The following is a 12079-nucleotide window of genomic DNA, read 5'->3' on the forward strand; positions in this document are numbered from 1 at the left end:
CTGAAGCCCTCCTTCCCCCATAAGCATAGCCCACTGGGCTCGCTTTGAGCTCCTGCAGAATCTGAGATCTGCGCTTTCCCCTACCCTGTGTTCAGCATTGTGCTCAGTTGTTCCTTGGCCTGTGCTCAGTTCTTCCCTGGTCTGTGTTATGTCATGTTTGTGGGTCTGCCTGTCCTCTACCCAGACCCTGCAGCCTCAGGTCCCCCAGAATTGCTGATCTGTTCTCTCTCTCTCAGACCACCATTCACATTCCTGAGGCAGAGACTCTAACTGTCTCCCCTGAGACAGAGACTGTGGCCCCAACTGCCCCCTCAAATGTCACAGTCATCACATCCACAGTGGCCATCAGTCTCAATGTCACCACCTATAAGGTAAGGCCAGAGTCTGGGGATGAGGAATGGGGAGTGGACAGGCCTGAGGGGCAGGAGTGAAGGACGGAGGAAGAGAGGGATGGAAGGAGGAATGATGCGTCTGTTTTACCTAACCCTTGTGACTTCTTCCCAGGACCCTGGAAGTGAGCCAGTGTCCTCCAAAGCTACACACAAGTTCCCTGAGCCAAGAGAGGGCAGGAATGAGGAGTGGGAAAACTATACCATGAACCCCATCTATGGGCCAGCTGAGCGTGGGTCAGAAACCCAGATCTACGTATTTTCTGTGAGTTTGGGGGAGGTCTCTGGGGAATTAAGGACTTGGGGAAGATACGGAGCTCTAGGAAAAAAAGGCTCTGAGGGCTAGGAGACTCTAGGGGGATGAAAGGTGCTGAGAGATGATCTCTGAGTAGCAGGAGGTGGGGTCTGAGAAGATGAGGCTATCTCTGAAGGATGAAGGGAATAAGAAACCTGGGGAATAAGAAACTATGGAAGAATTGGGAATTTGGGGGAAATGGAAGGCCCTAGGCTCTGGGGAGGTTGAGGACTCTGGGAGAAAGGAGAATGGGAAGCAGTGCGAGAATGGAAAACTTTAGGGGGCTGAAAAATTCTGCATGATGAGTCTTGGGGGGAAGCCTAGTGGAATGGTGGATGGGGAACTCTGGAGGAACTCTGTTTCTCAAGTTGCTCTGGGAAGGTTGAAGGCTTGGGACACAGGACCCCTAACTAGGGGACAGCATGGTGGAACCAAAGGGTTGATACTTTACCTAATGGGGGAAAGGGGGGGTTGGATTTGTGAGGGATTCTGAGTCTCTGTATTGCCCTCTCCTCTTCCCCTTCCACTACATCCCAGGATGCTGGTGAAAAAGGTCAGAAAGGGGAGCCGGCAGTTATTGAACTGGTGAGTGGGAGACAGTAAACACGAGGTGCGGGGTAGTGTTGGACCCCCTTCCTTGCAGGGATGTGGGGGGGTAGTGTTGGACCCCCTTCCTTGCAGGGATGTGGGGGAGGGGTGTTGTGAACTGGCTGTATTTTGTGTTCATCTTTATCTGACAGGGACAGCAGTTTGAGGGACCCCCAGGACTTCCAGGGCCTTTGGTGAGCATTACTCTCCCTTTCCTTTTGGTTATCCCACCTTCCCAGCTCCTGGCTCCAGAATGAACTTTAGTAATCATCTCCAGGTTGATTTCCATTCTTCTCAGTCCAGGACCACATAGCTGGAGAGGTGGCTGAAGGAGTTGGGGGGAGGGGTTTGTCTTTGAATTGGAGGTCAGTAGAGTTTAGTGGAGGGGGTGATTGAAGGGAGTCTAAGGGGATCTTTGGAGCTCAGTGGCGGTGGTGCTGGGCTTGAAAGGGATACAGTTATGGCGGTCATTGTAGAAGTAGCTGGTGAGGAGTTATTGAAGTGGTGGGGCTCAGATAGAGGGGGGTGAGTGGTCTAAAGGGAGTCCTTTGGAGAAAGGTTTTGTGTGACTTTAAAATGTATAATGGGTTTCCTATCTCTTGCCTTTCAATGGTGGGGGAAGGTTTGGAAGGAGGGAGAGAATTTGGAACTGAAAATAAAAATAATTTTATTTTTAAAAAGGGGTCAGTGATGGATGATCAGTGAGAAATGTCAGTGGAAGGAGGTCATTATGAGAATCATTGAAGGGGGGATCAGTCTCAACCCCAGACGTCTCTTCCATTTTGACTCCTACTTTTCTCTTCTCACAGGGAATAGTTGGCCCTTCAGGCCCTCCTGGCCCACCTGGCTTCCCTGGGGACCCAGGTGAAAGGGTAAGGAGTTCAAGCATGGAGGGAGAGATAAGGTTTGGGGGACACTTCAGAGACTGGGAGCAGGTGGAGATTTGGAATCCCTCATGCCAAAGGGGAATGAGCCTGGGAAGAAGTCCTGACTCAGGGAATTAGAAGACTTCAGCCTGAATTCTAGTTCTACCACTTAGTACCTACCTGTGTGATCTTGGACAAGTCATTTAAGTTTGTTAAGCCCCGTTTTTCTCATTTGTAAAGTGAAGGGACTGGACTAGATGACCTCTAAGACTTTCTTCAATGTACTCCCGACCAATGTTACTCTTTGTTTCTCTTTGATCCTTTTCTCTTTCTGTGGTTCCCACAACATTCTATCTTGAGCTTTACATGAATCTCTTTGAATAGACATGTCTTTTCATCCCCTCTCTCACTTCGTCAGGGACCTGCTGGTCGTCCTGGTGTCCCTGGAGTGGATGGTATCCGAGGCCTCCCTGGAACTGTGATTATGATGCCTGTGAGTTGGGAAAGGGAATGGGACAAGAAGGGGTTCTGATAGTGGAGAGATCCCATGTCTCCCACATTCCCTAGTGTATGTAGGTATGGGAAGGAACCTTGATCTATAGGGGAGGGGCTGCCACTCCATGGTACAACTCTGCCACACACTGTGTGTGTGGGCTCTGATATATTTCAATGGGGCAGGGGAGGATGCTTCTCCATGGTTCCACCTCACCTTCTCCCATTGTGTGTTTTGGGGACCCTTGTTTATGGATGAATGTTCCTTCATAGCTCCTCTGCCCTTTCTCCCCAAATGTATGTACAGAAAGAAGTTCTGACCTTTGGCAGACTGGCTCTCCATTTGCCAATTTCACCCTGTTCTCAAACATTGATATGGTGATGGGGAACCTGTGAGCAGGTTGTCCCTCCATGGGCTCCCTTATTTCCCCTCCCCTTCTCCCCTCCACGTGTGTGTTTATGAGAGGACCTTGACATATGGATTTGGGGGAGGGCTGTCTCTCTTTGATCTTTCCATTACTCACCACTTCTATCTCCCCAGTTCCAATTTGGGGGTGAGTTCCTCAAGGGTCCTCCAAGCTCATTCCAACAGGCACAGGCTCAAGCAGTGCTACAACAAGCCCAGGTGGGAGCCTACATGGGTAATGAGACACTTATGGGAGGAATAAGGGTTCAAGGGATTCCATAAGAGATAAGGAAGCTTTTGTGGAGTTAAAGGGGGGCTCATAGAAATTAAACTGCGATAAATGAGTGGCCTTAGTGGGTTGGAGAGGGTATGGGTAGATAACTGGACATTTATGGGGGGATATGACTGGAGAAGGTAATGGAGTGACTTGGTGATGGAAGGGCTGTTGTGGTTCATGATGGGCTAATGGGGACCTGTCCCTTTTGCATCTTCTTCCAGCCTTGGGTGGGGATGTTCAGGAGGGACTTTGGATGGTATTTCTCTCTACTCTCTGGGGAAAGGTGGCTTGGTGTCTGTGGGAATCATGAAAAGGATCTTGAGGATGTATTAATATCTCTCTCCAATTCTCCAGCTCTCCATGCAAGGCCCTCCTGGTCCTATGGGGCTTACAGGTCGAGCTGGACCCTTGGTGAGTTGGAGGCAGGACCTGTAATGGGAGGGAAGTAGTTGAGGGTGGAGAGGCAGTTTGCAGAGGAGGGAGGGAAAATGAATGAGGAAGATCAGTTCCTGTGTCACCCTGAGATGGGTCACTTCTTTCTGCTTACTCACTCTTCTAACTCTTCTGCCCCTATTCAGGGTCTCCCTGGATATCCAGGTTTGAAAGGAGAAACAGGGGTAGCAGGACCACAGGTGAGTTTTTAGGGGGGTATTGGTATCTGACCAACGATGGTCAGGGCACAGGAATGAGCTAGTCTGCAGGAAGGATTGAGGGTGGTGGCTAGGATCTCTCTGTTTGTGAACCACCCTCTTCATCCTTCCAGGGGTTAGGGTCAAAGTTGAGACACCTGGGGATTTTCCTACCTCTACTCTCATTCTGTTTCTCCTACAGGGTCCTAGAGGTCTTCAGGGCTTACCTGGGCCTCCTGGAAAAGAAGGAAAGCAGGTAAGTGACCTAGAACTTCCATTGATCTTTGAATGACACTGCCACTGTTTTCTGGAAATGTGGTGTGACAAAAGGAAGATCAGGGACCTGCAGCTCTGTGCAAGAATCTTCTGTTTCATTTTTATCTGGTCACTGAAGATGAGAGCATAGCCGTTCTGGCTGAGAAGCAAGCACTCTACCCTCTTGCCCCTCCAGTTCAGCCAGTGTGACAGGAGGGTAGCCAAGGTTATGGAGAGAAGCTCACCTTTCTGTTCCCTCTCTCTATCCTGGCTACAGGGTCGCTCAGGAGCAGATGGACCACGGGGCCTCCCAGGGGATACTGGACCTAAGGTAGGTGATGGGAATTTGGCAGCTATAGAGACACAAGGCAGCATGGAGTGCCCCAGAGTTCAAAGCTCAACTCATATGTCTTTTTTTTTTACATGTTGAATTTCTTTTTTTTTTTGAGATTTTTTGTTTTTTAGTTTACAACACTCGGTTCCACATAATTTTGAGTTCCAGATTTCCTTCCCCCACCTCCTCCCCCTCCCCAAGACAGCATGGAATCCAATACATCTTCTACGTATAACTTCGCATTGAACTTATTTACACACTAGTCAAGTTGTGAAGAAGAATTATGACCAATCAGGGGAAAAAAGAAACAACCAAAAAACCCCCCAAAAAACAAAAACAAAAGAGGGAAAAAAAAGGGAAAAAAGGCAAGCATAAAGTGTGCCTCAATCTGCATTCAGACTCCATAGTTCTTTCTCTGGATGTAGATAGTATTCTCCATCGTGAGTCCTTAGGAGTTGTCTTTGCACCTAGTATTGCCGAGAAGAGCAAAGTCTATCAAGGTTAGTCATCACAGAATCTTTATATCTGTGGTTGTGCATAACGTTCTCCTAGTTCTGCTCCGCTCACTCAGCATTATGTCGTGTAGGTTTTTCCAGGTTGTTATGAAGTCCATATCATCCCCATTTCCTATAGCACAGTAGTTTTCCATCACATTCATATACCACAGCTTGTTCAACCATTCCGCAATTGATGGGCATCCCCTTGATTTCCAATTCTTTGCTACCTCAAAAAGAGCTGCAATAAATATTTTTGTACATATGGGTCCTTTTCCCACTTGTGTGATCTCTTTGGGATACAACCCTAGAAGTGGTATTGCTGGGTCAAAGGGTATGAACATTTTTATAGCCCTTTGGGCATAGTTCCAAATTGCTCTCCAGAATGGCTGGATCAGTTCACAACTCCACCAGCAATGTAAAAATGTTCCAATTTTCCCACATCCTCTCCAGCATTTATCATTTTCCTGTTTTGTCATTTTAGCCAATCTGACAGGAGAGATGTGGTACCTAAGAGTTGTTTTGATTTGCATTTCTCTAATCAGTAGTGATTTTGAGCATTTTTTCATATGCCTATAGATATCTTTAATTTCTTCCTCAGAAAACTGCCTGTTCATATCCTTTGACCATTTCTCAATTGGGTAATGACTTGTATTCCTATAAATTTGGCTCAGTTCCCTGTATATTTTAGAGATGAGGCCTTTATCAGAGACGCTGGTTATAAAAATTTTCTCCCAATTTTCTGCTTCCCTCCTAATCTTTGTTGCATTGGCTTTTTTTATACAAAAACATTTCAATTTAACATAATTAAAATTATCCATTTTGCATTTTGTAATGCTCTCTGTCTCTTGTTGTGTCATGAATTCTTTTTTTTTCCATAAATCTGATTCAACCCATATATCTTTGCACAGGGTGACCGGGGTTTTGATGGCCTGCCGGGGCTGCCAGGGGAGAAGGGCCAAAGGGTGAGTGTCTCAATACCTTCTTCCCCCTGAAGAATTATTTTCCTTCCAATGTGCTTCCTATGCCCATTCTCCCTTATTCTTTCCCCAGGGAGATGTTGGCCACATTGGGCAGCCAGGGCCCCCTGGGGAGGATGGTAAGAAGGTAAGATGGGGGGGGGTAGGTTGGGGGTTGGGTATGGGGGGAGGAGTCAAGATTAGATGGCTTGTCTGGGGGCAGGGTAGAGGGGGTGATTTATTGCTAATCAGACAAGACTCATGACCTGGATATATAACCTAGGTGGTAGGAGTGGGATCCTATATATGTAGAGGGTTTTTCCCCCCTATTTCAGGAAGTCTTTCTTCCAAGCACCACTTCCTGTCTTCTTGGATCATTTATTTATTTGTTTGTTTGTTTATTCATTCATTCATTAATTTATTTAAATATTTCTAGGGCTCAGAGGGGCCTCCAGGGCCCAGGGGCCAAGCTGGGGAGCCAGTGAGTATCCTGAACTCTGAGACACATTGCCCAATACCCACTGTACTGGAAGATAAGAGAGACTAGACAATTTCTAAGGCCTTTTCAGGCCTTAGAAACCCATGACTCTGTGATCCTAGCTTGTCCCTACTTGGATCTCTCTCTTTGCCTTTTTCTGCCACCAACTGTGGGGCGTGTGTGTGTGTATGTGTGTGTGTGTGTGTTGCTCTTGTTTCTAGGTAGAAATGATCATAACTGAGGTAACAGGGATGGTGAAAGTGCCTTCTGTCTCTTCCAGGGACCTCGGGGGCTGATTGGCTCTAGAGGCCCCCCGGGCGCTCCAGGACAACCGGTAAGAAACTATTTCTTTGAGATTTTGTATCTCTGTCTCTGTGTGACTGTCTCTTTGTCTCAATTCTCAAACCCCTTTCCCCTCAGGGTGTGGTGGGGATAGATGGACCTCCTGGTGCCAAAGGAAATGTGGTAAGAGTTTATTTCTCCCTCAGACCCTCCCCAGCTCTTCTCACTGACCCTCATCCTCTCTAACCTCCAGCCTCACTGACCCCACTCATCCCTACTGACTCCCATTATTTTCTTTAATCTCCCCCTTGCCCCTTTCTCCCCAGGGCATCCCAGGAGAGCCAGGCCCTCCAGGTCAGCAAGGAAATCCAGGACCCCAGGTATGTGACAGGATTGAGATGGGGTGGGGGGAGGGAATGGACAAAGAAGGGACAGTGAGGTCATCCAAGCTCTTCAGAGTCCCTCCTCCCAGTTGGCCAGCTTCTGAGTCTATGAATCTTCTTCCTGGCTCTTTTCCTCTTCCTGTCTCCTTTCTTACACTCCCTACCTGTCTGTTCCAGGGTCTTCCTGGATCACAGGGACCAATTGGAACACCAGGGGAAAAGGTGAGTGAGTGATTCTCTCCTCTCCCCGTGCTCAAGGGTCTCTGGGGGGAAGATCTTGACCAAATGCTGTAATACCATCCTCAGGCCTCCCATCTGCCTTATGGTAGGACACACCTGTTGGAAAGTAGCCCCTAGCCCTACAGTAGTGGTTTTCTGGCAGACGTTATGTTATTGTAGATAAAAGAACATTTACAAATAATTTTGTCTAATAGAAATCACATTCCCCTAGCACACAAGGTACAGGAAGTATAGTGAAGTATAGTGAATTAAACAAAACTTGTCCATTACCTATACATACCCCCCCCCCCATCAAGCTACATCAGACCTTGAAATCACAGAGCACTCAACTGAAACAGCTGTTCTTACTGAAGGGAAAATATGCAGGTATAAGTGCACATACCAGAGTTGCTAAATGATACATTCAGTGTGTCACAATCCTGCATGGCAACAAATGTTGTCCTAGGGAGCAGAAAGAGTGTGAGAAATCAGGAAGGAGTTAAAATGTGGCCTCAGACAGTTACTAGCAGTGTGATCCTAGGCAAGTCACTTGACCCGTTTGTCTCAGTAAAATGGGGATAATAGTAACACTTACCTCCCAGGGTTGTTGTGAGCGTCAAATGAGACCATCTTTGTAGAGCACTTAGCTCCATGCCTGGCACACAGTGGGCACTCAAATGCTTATTCCCTTAGAGCATTATAAAATCATTGTGCTTTGCTCTTAACACCTCTGAACCTCAGTAAATGTGGATGGCCAGTCCTATTCTACTCTTCCAAGAGCTATATGACTGGGCTGGGCTATCCCCAACGTGGGGAGAGGGTCTCAGAATTTCAAGCTCTAGATTTCTCCCTTCTGCCCCACCCTCTCCTTCTAGGGGCCCCCAGGAAAGCCAGGAATTCCAGGTGTTCCAGGAGCTGAAGGCCCACCGGTGAGGACTGACGTCATGGTGGGAGGGGGTGTGTGGAGGAATGAGAATGTGGTCCAGAGGTGGGGAGGGGGCGGTGTTGTGGGAGAAGTGGAGAGACCACTGATGTTTGGGAGTAAGGGCTAAAATTTGGGGATTAGGGAGGAATTTGGGGGATTATGGGAACTTCTAGGCTTTGGATAGCTGGCTGACTCCTGACCTTCCCAGGTGTGTGCCCCCCACAGGGTCACCCCGGCCATGAGGGCCCCACAGGAGATAAAGGGGCCCAGGTGAGTGTACTGAGATGAAGGGTTTGAACTCCAGGACTGGGGAGGCTTGGGACTTGGGGGTCATGAATTGAGGAGTTGGGGGCTGTGGACCAGGAAGACTATTGAGCAGAAGAATTTGGAGGTCTGGGAGTTTGAGGGGGTACAAAAGGCTTAATTAGAATGCTGACCCTGGTTCAATCCCCAGGGTCCAGAAGGGCCCATAGGCCCAACAGGATATCCTGGGCAGCGAGGAGTAAAGGTATGTAATACCCATGATCTGTAGGCAAAGTGGGTAATCCATAGGAACTGTGTTTAGTAATACACCCCACTGATAGAATGATTCACTATGGACCTTTGGATATATGGAGAGAAGGTCAAGGCCTGGCTGGTCAGGGTGTGGACTGCAATCTGGGGCACAAAGTCAATATTGTAGCCCAGCACAGACTCACATTGTAGCCAGAGTACAGAGTCATACATTGTGTGACCCAAGAATGTTCCAGGGGCTTCCTAAGTGAGACAAAGGGCTGGGGTGGAATGTTGGGCTCCCAGGAGGGAGGGAGGAATTGAGTGTCTTTACAAAAGGGCAGAAGGAGCCTAGAGGCAGACTGTCTGGGTACCACCAATCAACTGCACCTCCCCCCCCACATACCCATGTGACTCTAGGAACCAGATAGAGACTTAGGCAAGCTGCCCAGGGTCAAAAAAGACACCGCACTTTATATACTCTGAGTCCCACAAGTAGCCTGTCTTCCTGTTCAGACCTGCCCTTAGTACTGATTTTAACCTGATTTTACCTGCATGTGTATGGGCATAGGGAGAAACTGGGAGGGGGTCACCTATCAATACTCACTAGGAATTAACAGCTCTGGCTAAGATCCCAGTGGGTAGTGACAGATTGTCTCCCTAGCAAAGGTATTGGACCCCAGTCATGCACTATCCTACAGAGGGGCTCTGAACACAGGCTCTTTCTTTGTAGGGCACATCTGGAAACCGAGGCCTAAAGGGGGAAAAAGGCGAGAAGGTAAAAGGGAAAGTGGGGTGCCAAGGTTCTTTCCTCAATTGATTGAGGCCCTTTCTGTTCCCCTCCCCCAAGACCCTATTTTTAACTTTTGTGCTCTCCCCCAATCCAGGGAGAAGATGGCTTCCCAGGCTTTAAGGGTGATGCAGGTCTAAAAGGAGATCGAGTAAGATTAAGGGGTGAGGGGTAGACGGAGGTGGGTAGTGGGGAGCAGGGAAAAGGAAGCGTGAGGAGCTGAGTCAACAAGGGGCATCTTCTCTGTTCCAGGGTGATCCCGGACCTTTGGGCCCAAGAGGAGAAGATGGGCCTGAGGGGCTGAAGGGTCAGGCAGGGTTGCTGGGTGAAGAGGGACCCCCAGGCCCAGCTGGGGAGAAGGTATGAAAAGAGAGAGCACCCTCTCCAACCTCTTCATTGGCCCTGCTTTCTCCCTTTGCGTCCCTGTGGCTTTGATCCTCTACCCTCTCACCCCTGACTATATCTAGCTTTTGTCTGACCTCTGGCCTGGCCTCTGGTCACCGCCACCCCAGAAGGCTGATTTCTCTAACCTTTGCCGTCTTTTCTCTCGACAGGGAAAGCTTGGTATCCCAGGTCTCCCAGGATATCCAGGTCGTCAGGGTCCTAAGGTAAGGGGCCGGAGGATGGGCAGGGGGCTCAAAACCTTGGCCCTGAGCCAAGAGGATGAGGAAAGGGAGAGTCCAACTTGAGTTTATCTAGTCTCAGTGTAGTATTTACCAAGGGCTGATGAGATTGCTAAGCACTCTGGTGATAGATAGAGAAGGCTAAGACATTCTTTACCCTCAGATACTCACTCACAGTCTAGGAGAGACTTGGCAAGCTGGCCAGAGGAGGGCAGCCAAGATGGTGAAGAGACTAGAGACCATGCCATACAAGGGAAAAACTGGGAAGGTTTGGCCTGAAGAAGGAAAGGCTTGGGGGAACCCTAGCACTCCTCTTTAAGTACTTAGAGGCTGGTCACAGGGAAGAGAGACTTAATTTTATTCAGCTTGGCCACAGAGCCACCCACAGGGAGCAGTAGGTAGAAGCAGCAGAGATCTCACTTCAATGTCAGGAAAAGCTTCTTGATAATGAGAGCTATTTTGAAGTGTGATGGGCTGCCTGGGTAGTCAATATGGAATAGGGTGGGGAGGGAAAGGTAGTGAGCTGCCCATCATTGGAGGTATTCATGTGGAAGTAGGTTGAGGGTTTTTTTTTTAAATCTTATTTATGCCTTTTTATTTTACATCCCTCTCATTTAAGGATGAAGTGCTCCTCATCCCTCTCTACCCCTCAGCGAGTCTTAGCTTGTAATAGAGAAAAAAAAAAAAAATCAAGAACAGATTAGGAAATAAGAGTTTGGGTGGGGTGGGGCAGGGGGAGGATTGTCATCGAGGTATCTCTAGATAGCCTCTGAAGTCCCTTCCAGCTGTGAGCTCCTGTGCTTTTATGACCACAAGGCATATGGTATTTCAGAGAAGGGAGAGATGCCAATGAGCCAGAGGGGAACATGGAGGACGTGGCAAAACTAGGTTTCGGAGAGGGTAGAATGGGCAGAGAGGACAGGGAAGGACATTTTCCATGACAGGAACAAACTAAATGTTGGCAGCATCTCCCTCCTCCCACCTCCCTGCTGCCCCAGCCCCAGTCCCCATCTCCTCTCTGCTTCTCCCCACTTAGGGATCCATTGGGCTTCCAGGGCCACTGGGTCCGGCTGGAGAGAAAGGGAAACGGGTAAGCCAAGAGCAGGGGGAGAGATGGCGATTGAATGCATCTGAGTGGGACAGTGTGTATGCTCTGCAGTGGAGGGGGTGGGGACTTACACCTTCCCCTCCTCTTCGTTCAGTCTGTCTATCTGTCTGAGCTGTTTCTCTTGTCCAGCTATGCTGATTCGGCCTTAACTCTCACTGTTCTTCTCTCTCTTAGGGGAAGGCTGGTCAGCCAGGAGAGGAAGGAGAACGGGGACCACCAGTGAGTGGCTCTTTCTTCTTCTACGTCCCATCGCCCAAACTCTTGCCTCTTCCCTGGGTGGGGCCTGTTCTGGGGAAGGTTGAGTGGGAAGGATGGGTGAGAAGTGGACTTGGAAGGGAAAGGATTTGGACTGCCTAACCCAGCAGGGGCTTCCCCCTCCCAGTCTCTTGGTCTCATTGCTTTCTCTTCGTAGGGATCCCGTGGAGAGAGAGGACAGAATGGTCCCACAGGAAAACCAGGCCCCAAGGTATGGGAGAAGGTGTATAGAGCCCCCTCCATCAAGACCCTTGTCCCCCTTCCTTACAAACCCTACCTGATAGTGAAATCCTCCCAAATCCCCCCATGTACCAGGTGGATGCCTGTTTTGGGTCACAGCCCTTGCCTAGGACCTTTCAAAGGGGACCCATCTACATCATGGTCTCCCAGTCCCTCCCAACATCTCCAGTTTAGTCATTTCCTGAGTTGACCTTTTTCTCTCTGTCCTAGGGAGATGTGGGCCATGATGGTGCTCCGGGGTTTCCTGGAGAAAAGGTCAGTAGGGGCACAGAAAAGCAGCTGGGTGTGGTGTTGGGCAGG

The 12079-nt window shown here is 49.0% G+C and overlaps 1 protein-coding gene across 2 annotated transcripts in view; it reads left to right on the forward strand.

The window, feature by feature from the left end:
- The window catches only part of COL5A3 (collagen type V alpha 3 chain), a 34729-nt gene that overhangs the window by 8570 nt on the left and 14080 nt on the right, over positions 1 to 12079 (forward strand). For both annotated transcript variants that reach the window (XM_036754289.1, XM_036754282.1), the window contains 29 exons: positions 237 to 371; positions 505 to 654; positions 1222 to 1269; positions 1425 to 1466; positions 2082 to 2144; positions 2557 to 2631; positions 3172 to 3255; positions 3668 to 3724; positions 3892 to 3945; positions 4145 to 4198; positions 4475 to 4528; positions 5937 to 5990; positions 6079 to 6132; positions 6421 to 6465; positions 6743 to 6796; positions 6883 to 6927; positions 7071 to 7124; positions 7305 to 7349; positions 8222 to 8275; positions 8497 to 8541; positions 8726 to 8779; positions 9497 to 9541; positions 9651 to 9704; positions 9806 to 9913; positions 10108 to 10161; positions 11213 to 11266; positions 11459 to 11503; positions 11697 to 11750; positions 11990 to 12034. In XM_036754289.1, coding sequence (XP_036610184.1) covers positions 237 to 371; positions 505 to 654; positions 1222 to 1269; positions 1425 to 1466; positions 2082 to 2144; positions 2557 to 2631; positions 3172 to 3255; positions 3668 to 3724; positions 3892 to 3945; positions 4145 to 4198; positions 4475 to 4528; positions 5937 to 5990; positions 6079 to 6132; positions 6421 to 6465; positions 6743 to 6796; positions 6883 to 6927; positions 7071 to 7124; positions 7305 to 7349; positions 8222 to 8275; positions 8497 to 8541; positions 8726 to 8779; positions 9497 to 9541; positions 9651 to 9704; positions 9806 to 9913; positions 10108 to 10161; positions 11213 to 11266; positions 11459 to 11503; positions 11697 to 11750; positions 11990 to 12034 — 1779 coding nt within the window. The remainder of the gene's footprint in view (positions 1 to 236; positions 372 to 504; positions 655 to 1221; positions 1270 to 1424; positions 1467 to 2081; positions 2145 to 2556; positions 2632 to 3171; positions 3256 to 3667; positions 3725 to 3891; positions 3946 to 4144; positions 4199 to 4474; positions 4529 to 5936; positions 5991 to 6078; positions 6133 to 6420; positions 6466 to 6742; positions 6797 to 6882; positions 6928 to 7070; positions 7125 to 7304; positions 7350 to 8221; positions 8276 to 8496; positions 8542 to 8725; positions 8780 to 9496; positions 9542 to 9650; positions 9705 to 9805; positions 9914 to 10107; positions 10162 to 11212; positions 11267 to 11458; positions 11504 to 11696; positions 11751 to 11989; positions 12035 to 12079) is intronic.

The sequence above is a fragment of the Trichosurus vulpecula genome, chromosome 1 (assembly GCF_011100635.1).
Source record: "Trichosurus vulpecula isolate mTriVul1 chromosome 1, mTriVul1.pri, whole genome shotgun sequence".
Taxonomy (NCBI): Eukaryota; Metazoa; Chordata; class Mammalia; order Diprotodontia; family Phalangeridae; genus Trichosurus; species Trichosurus vulpecula.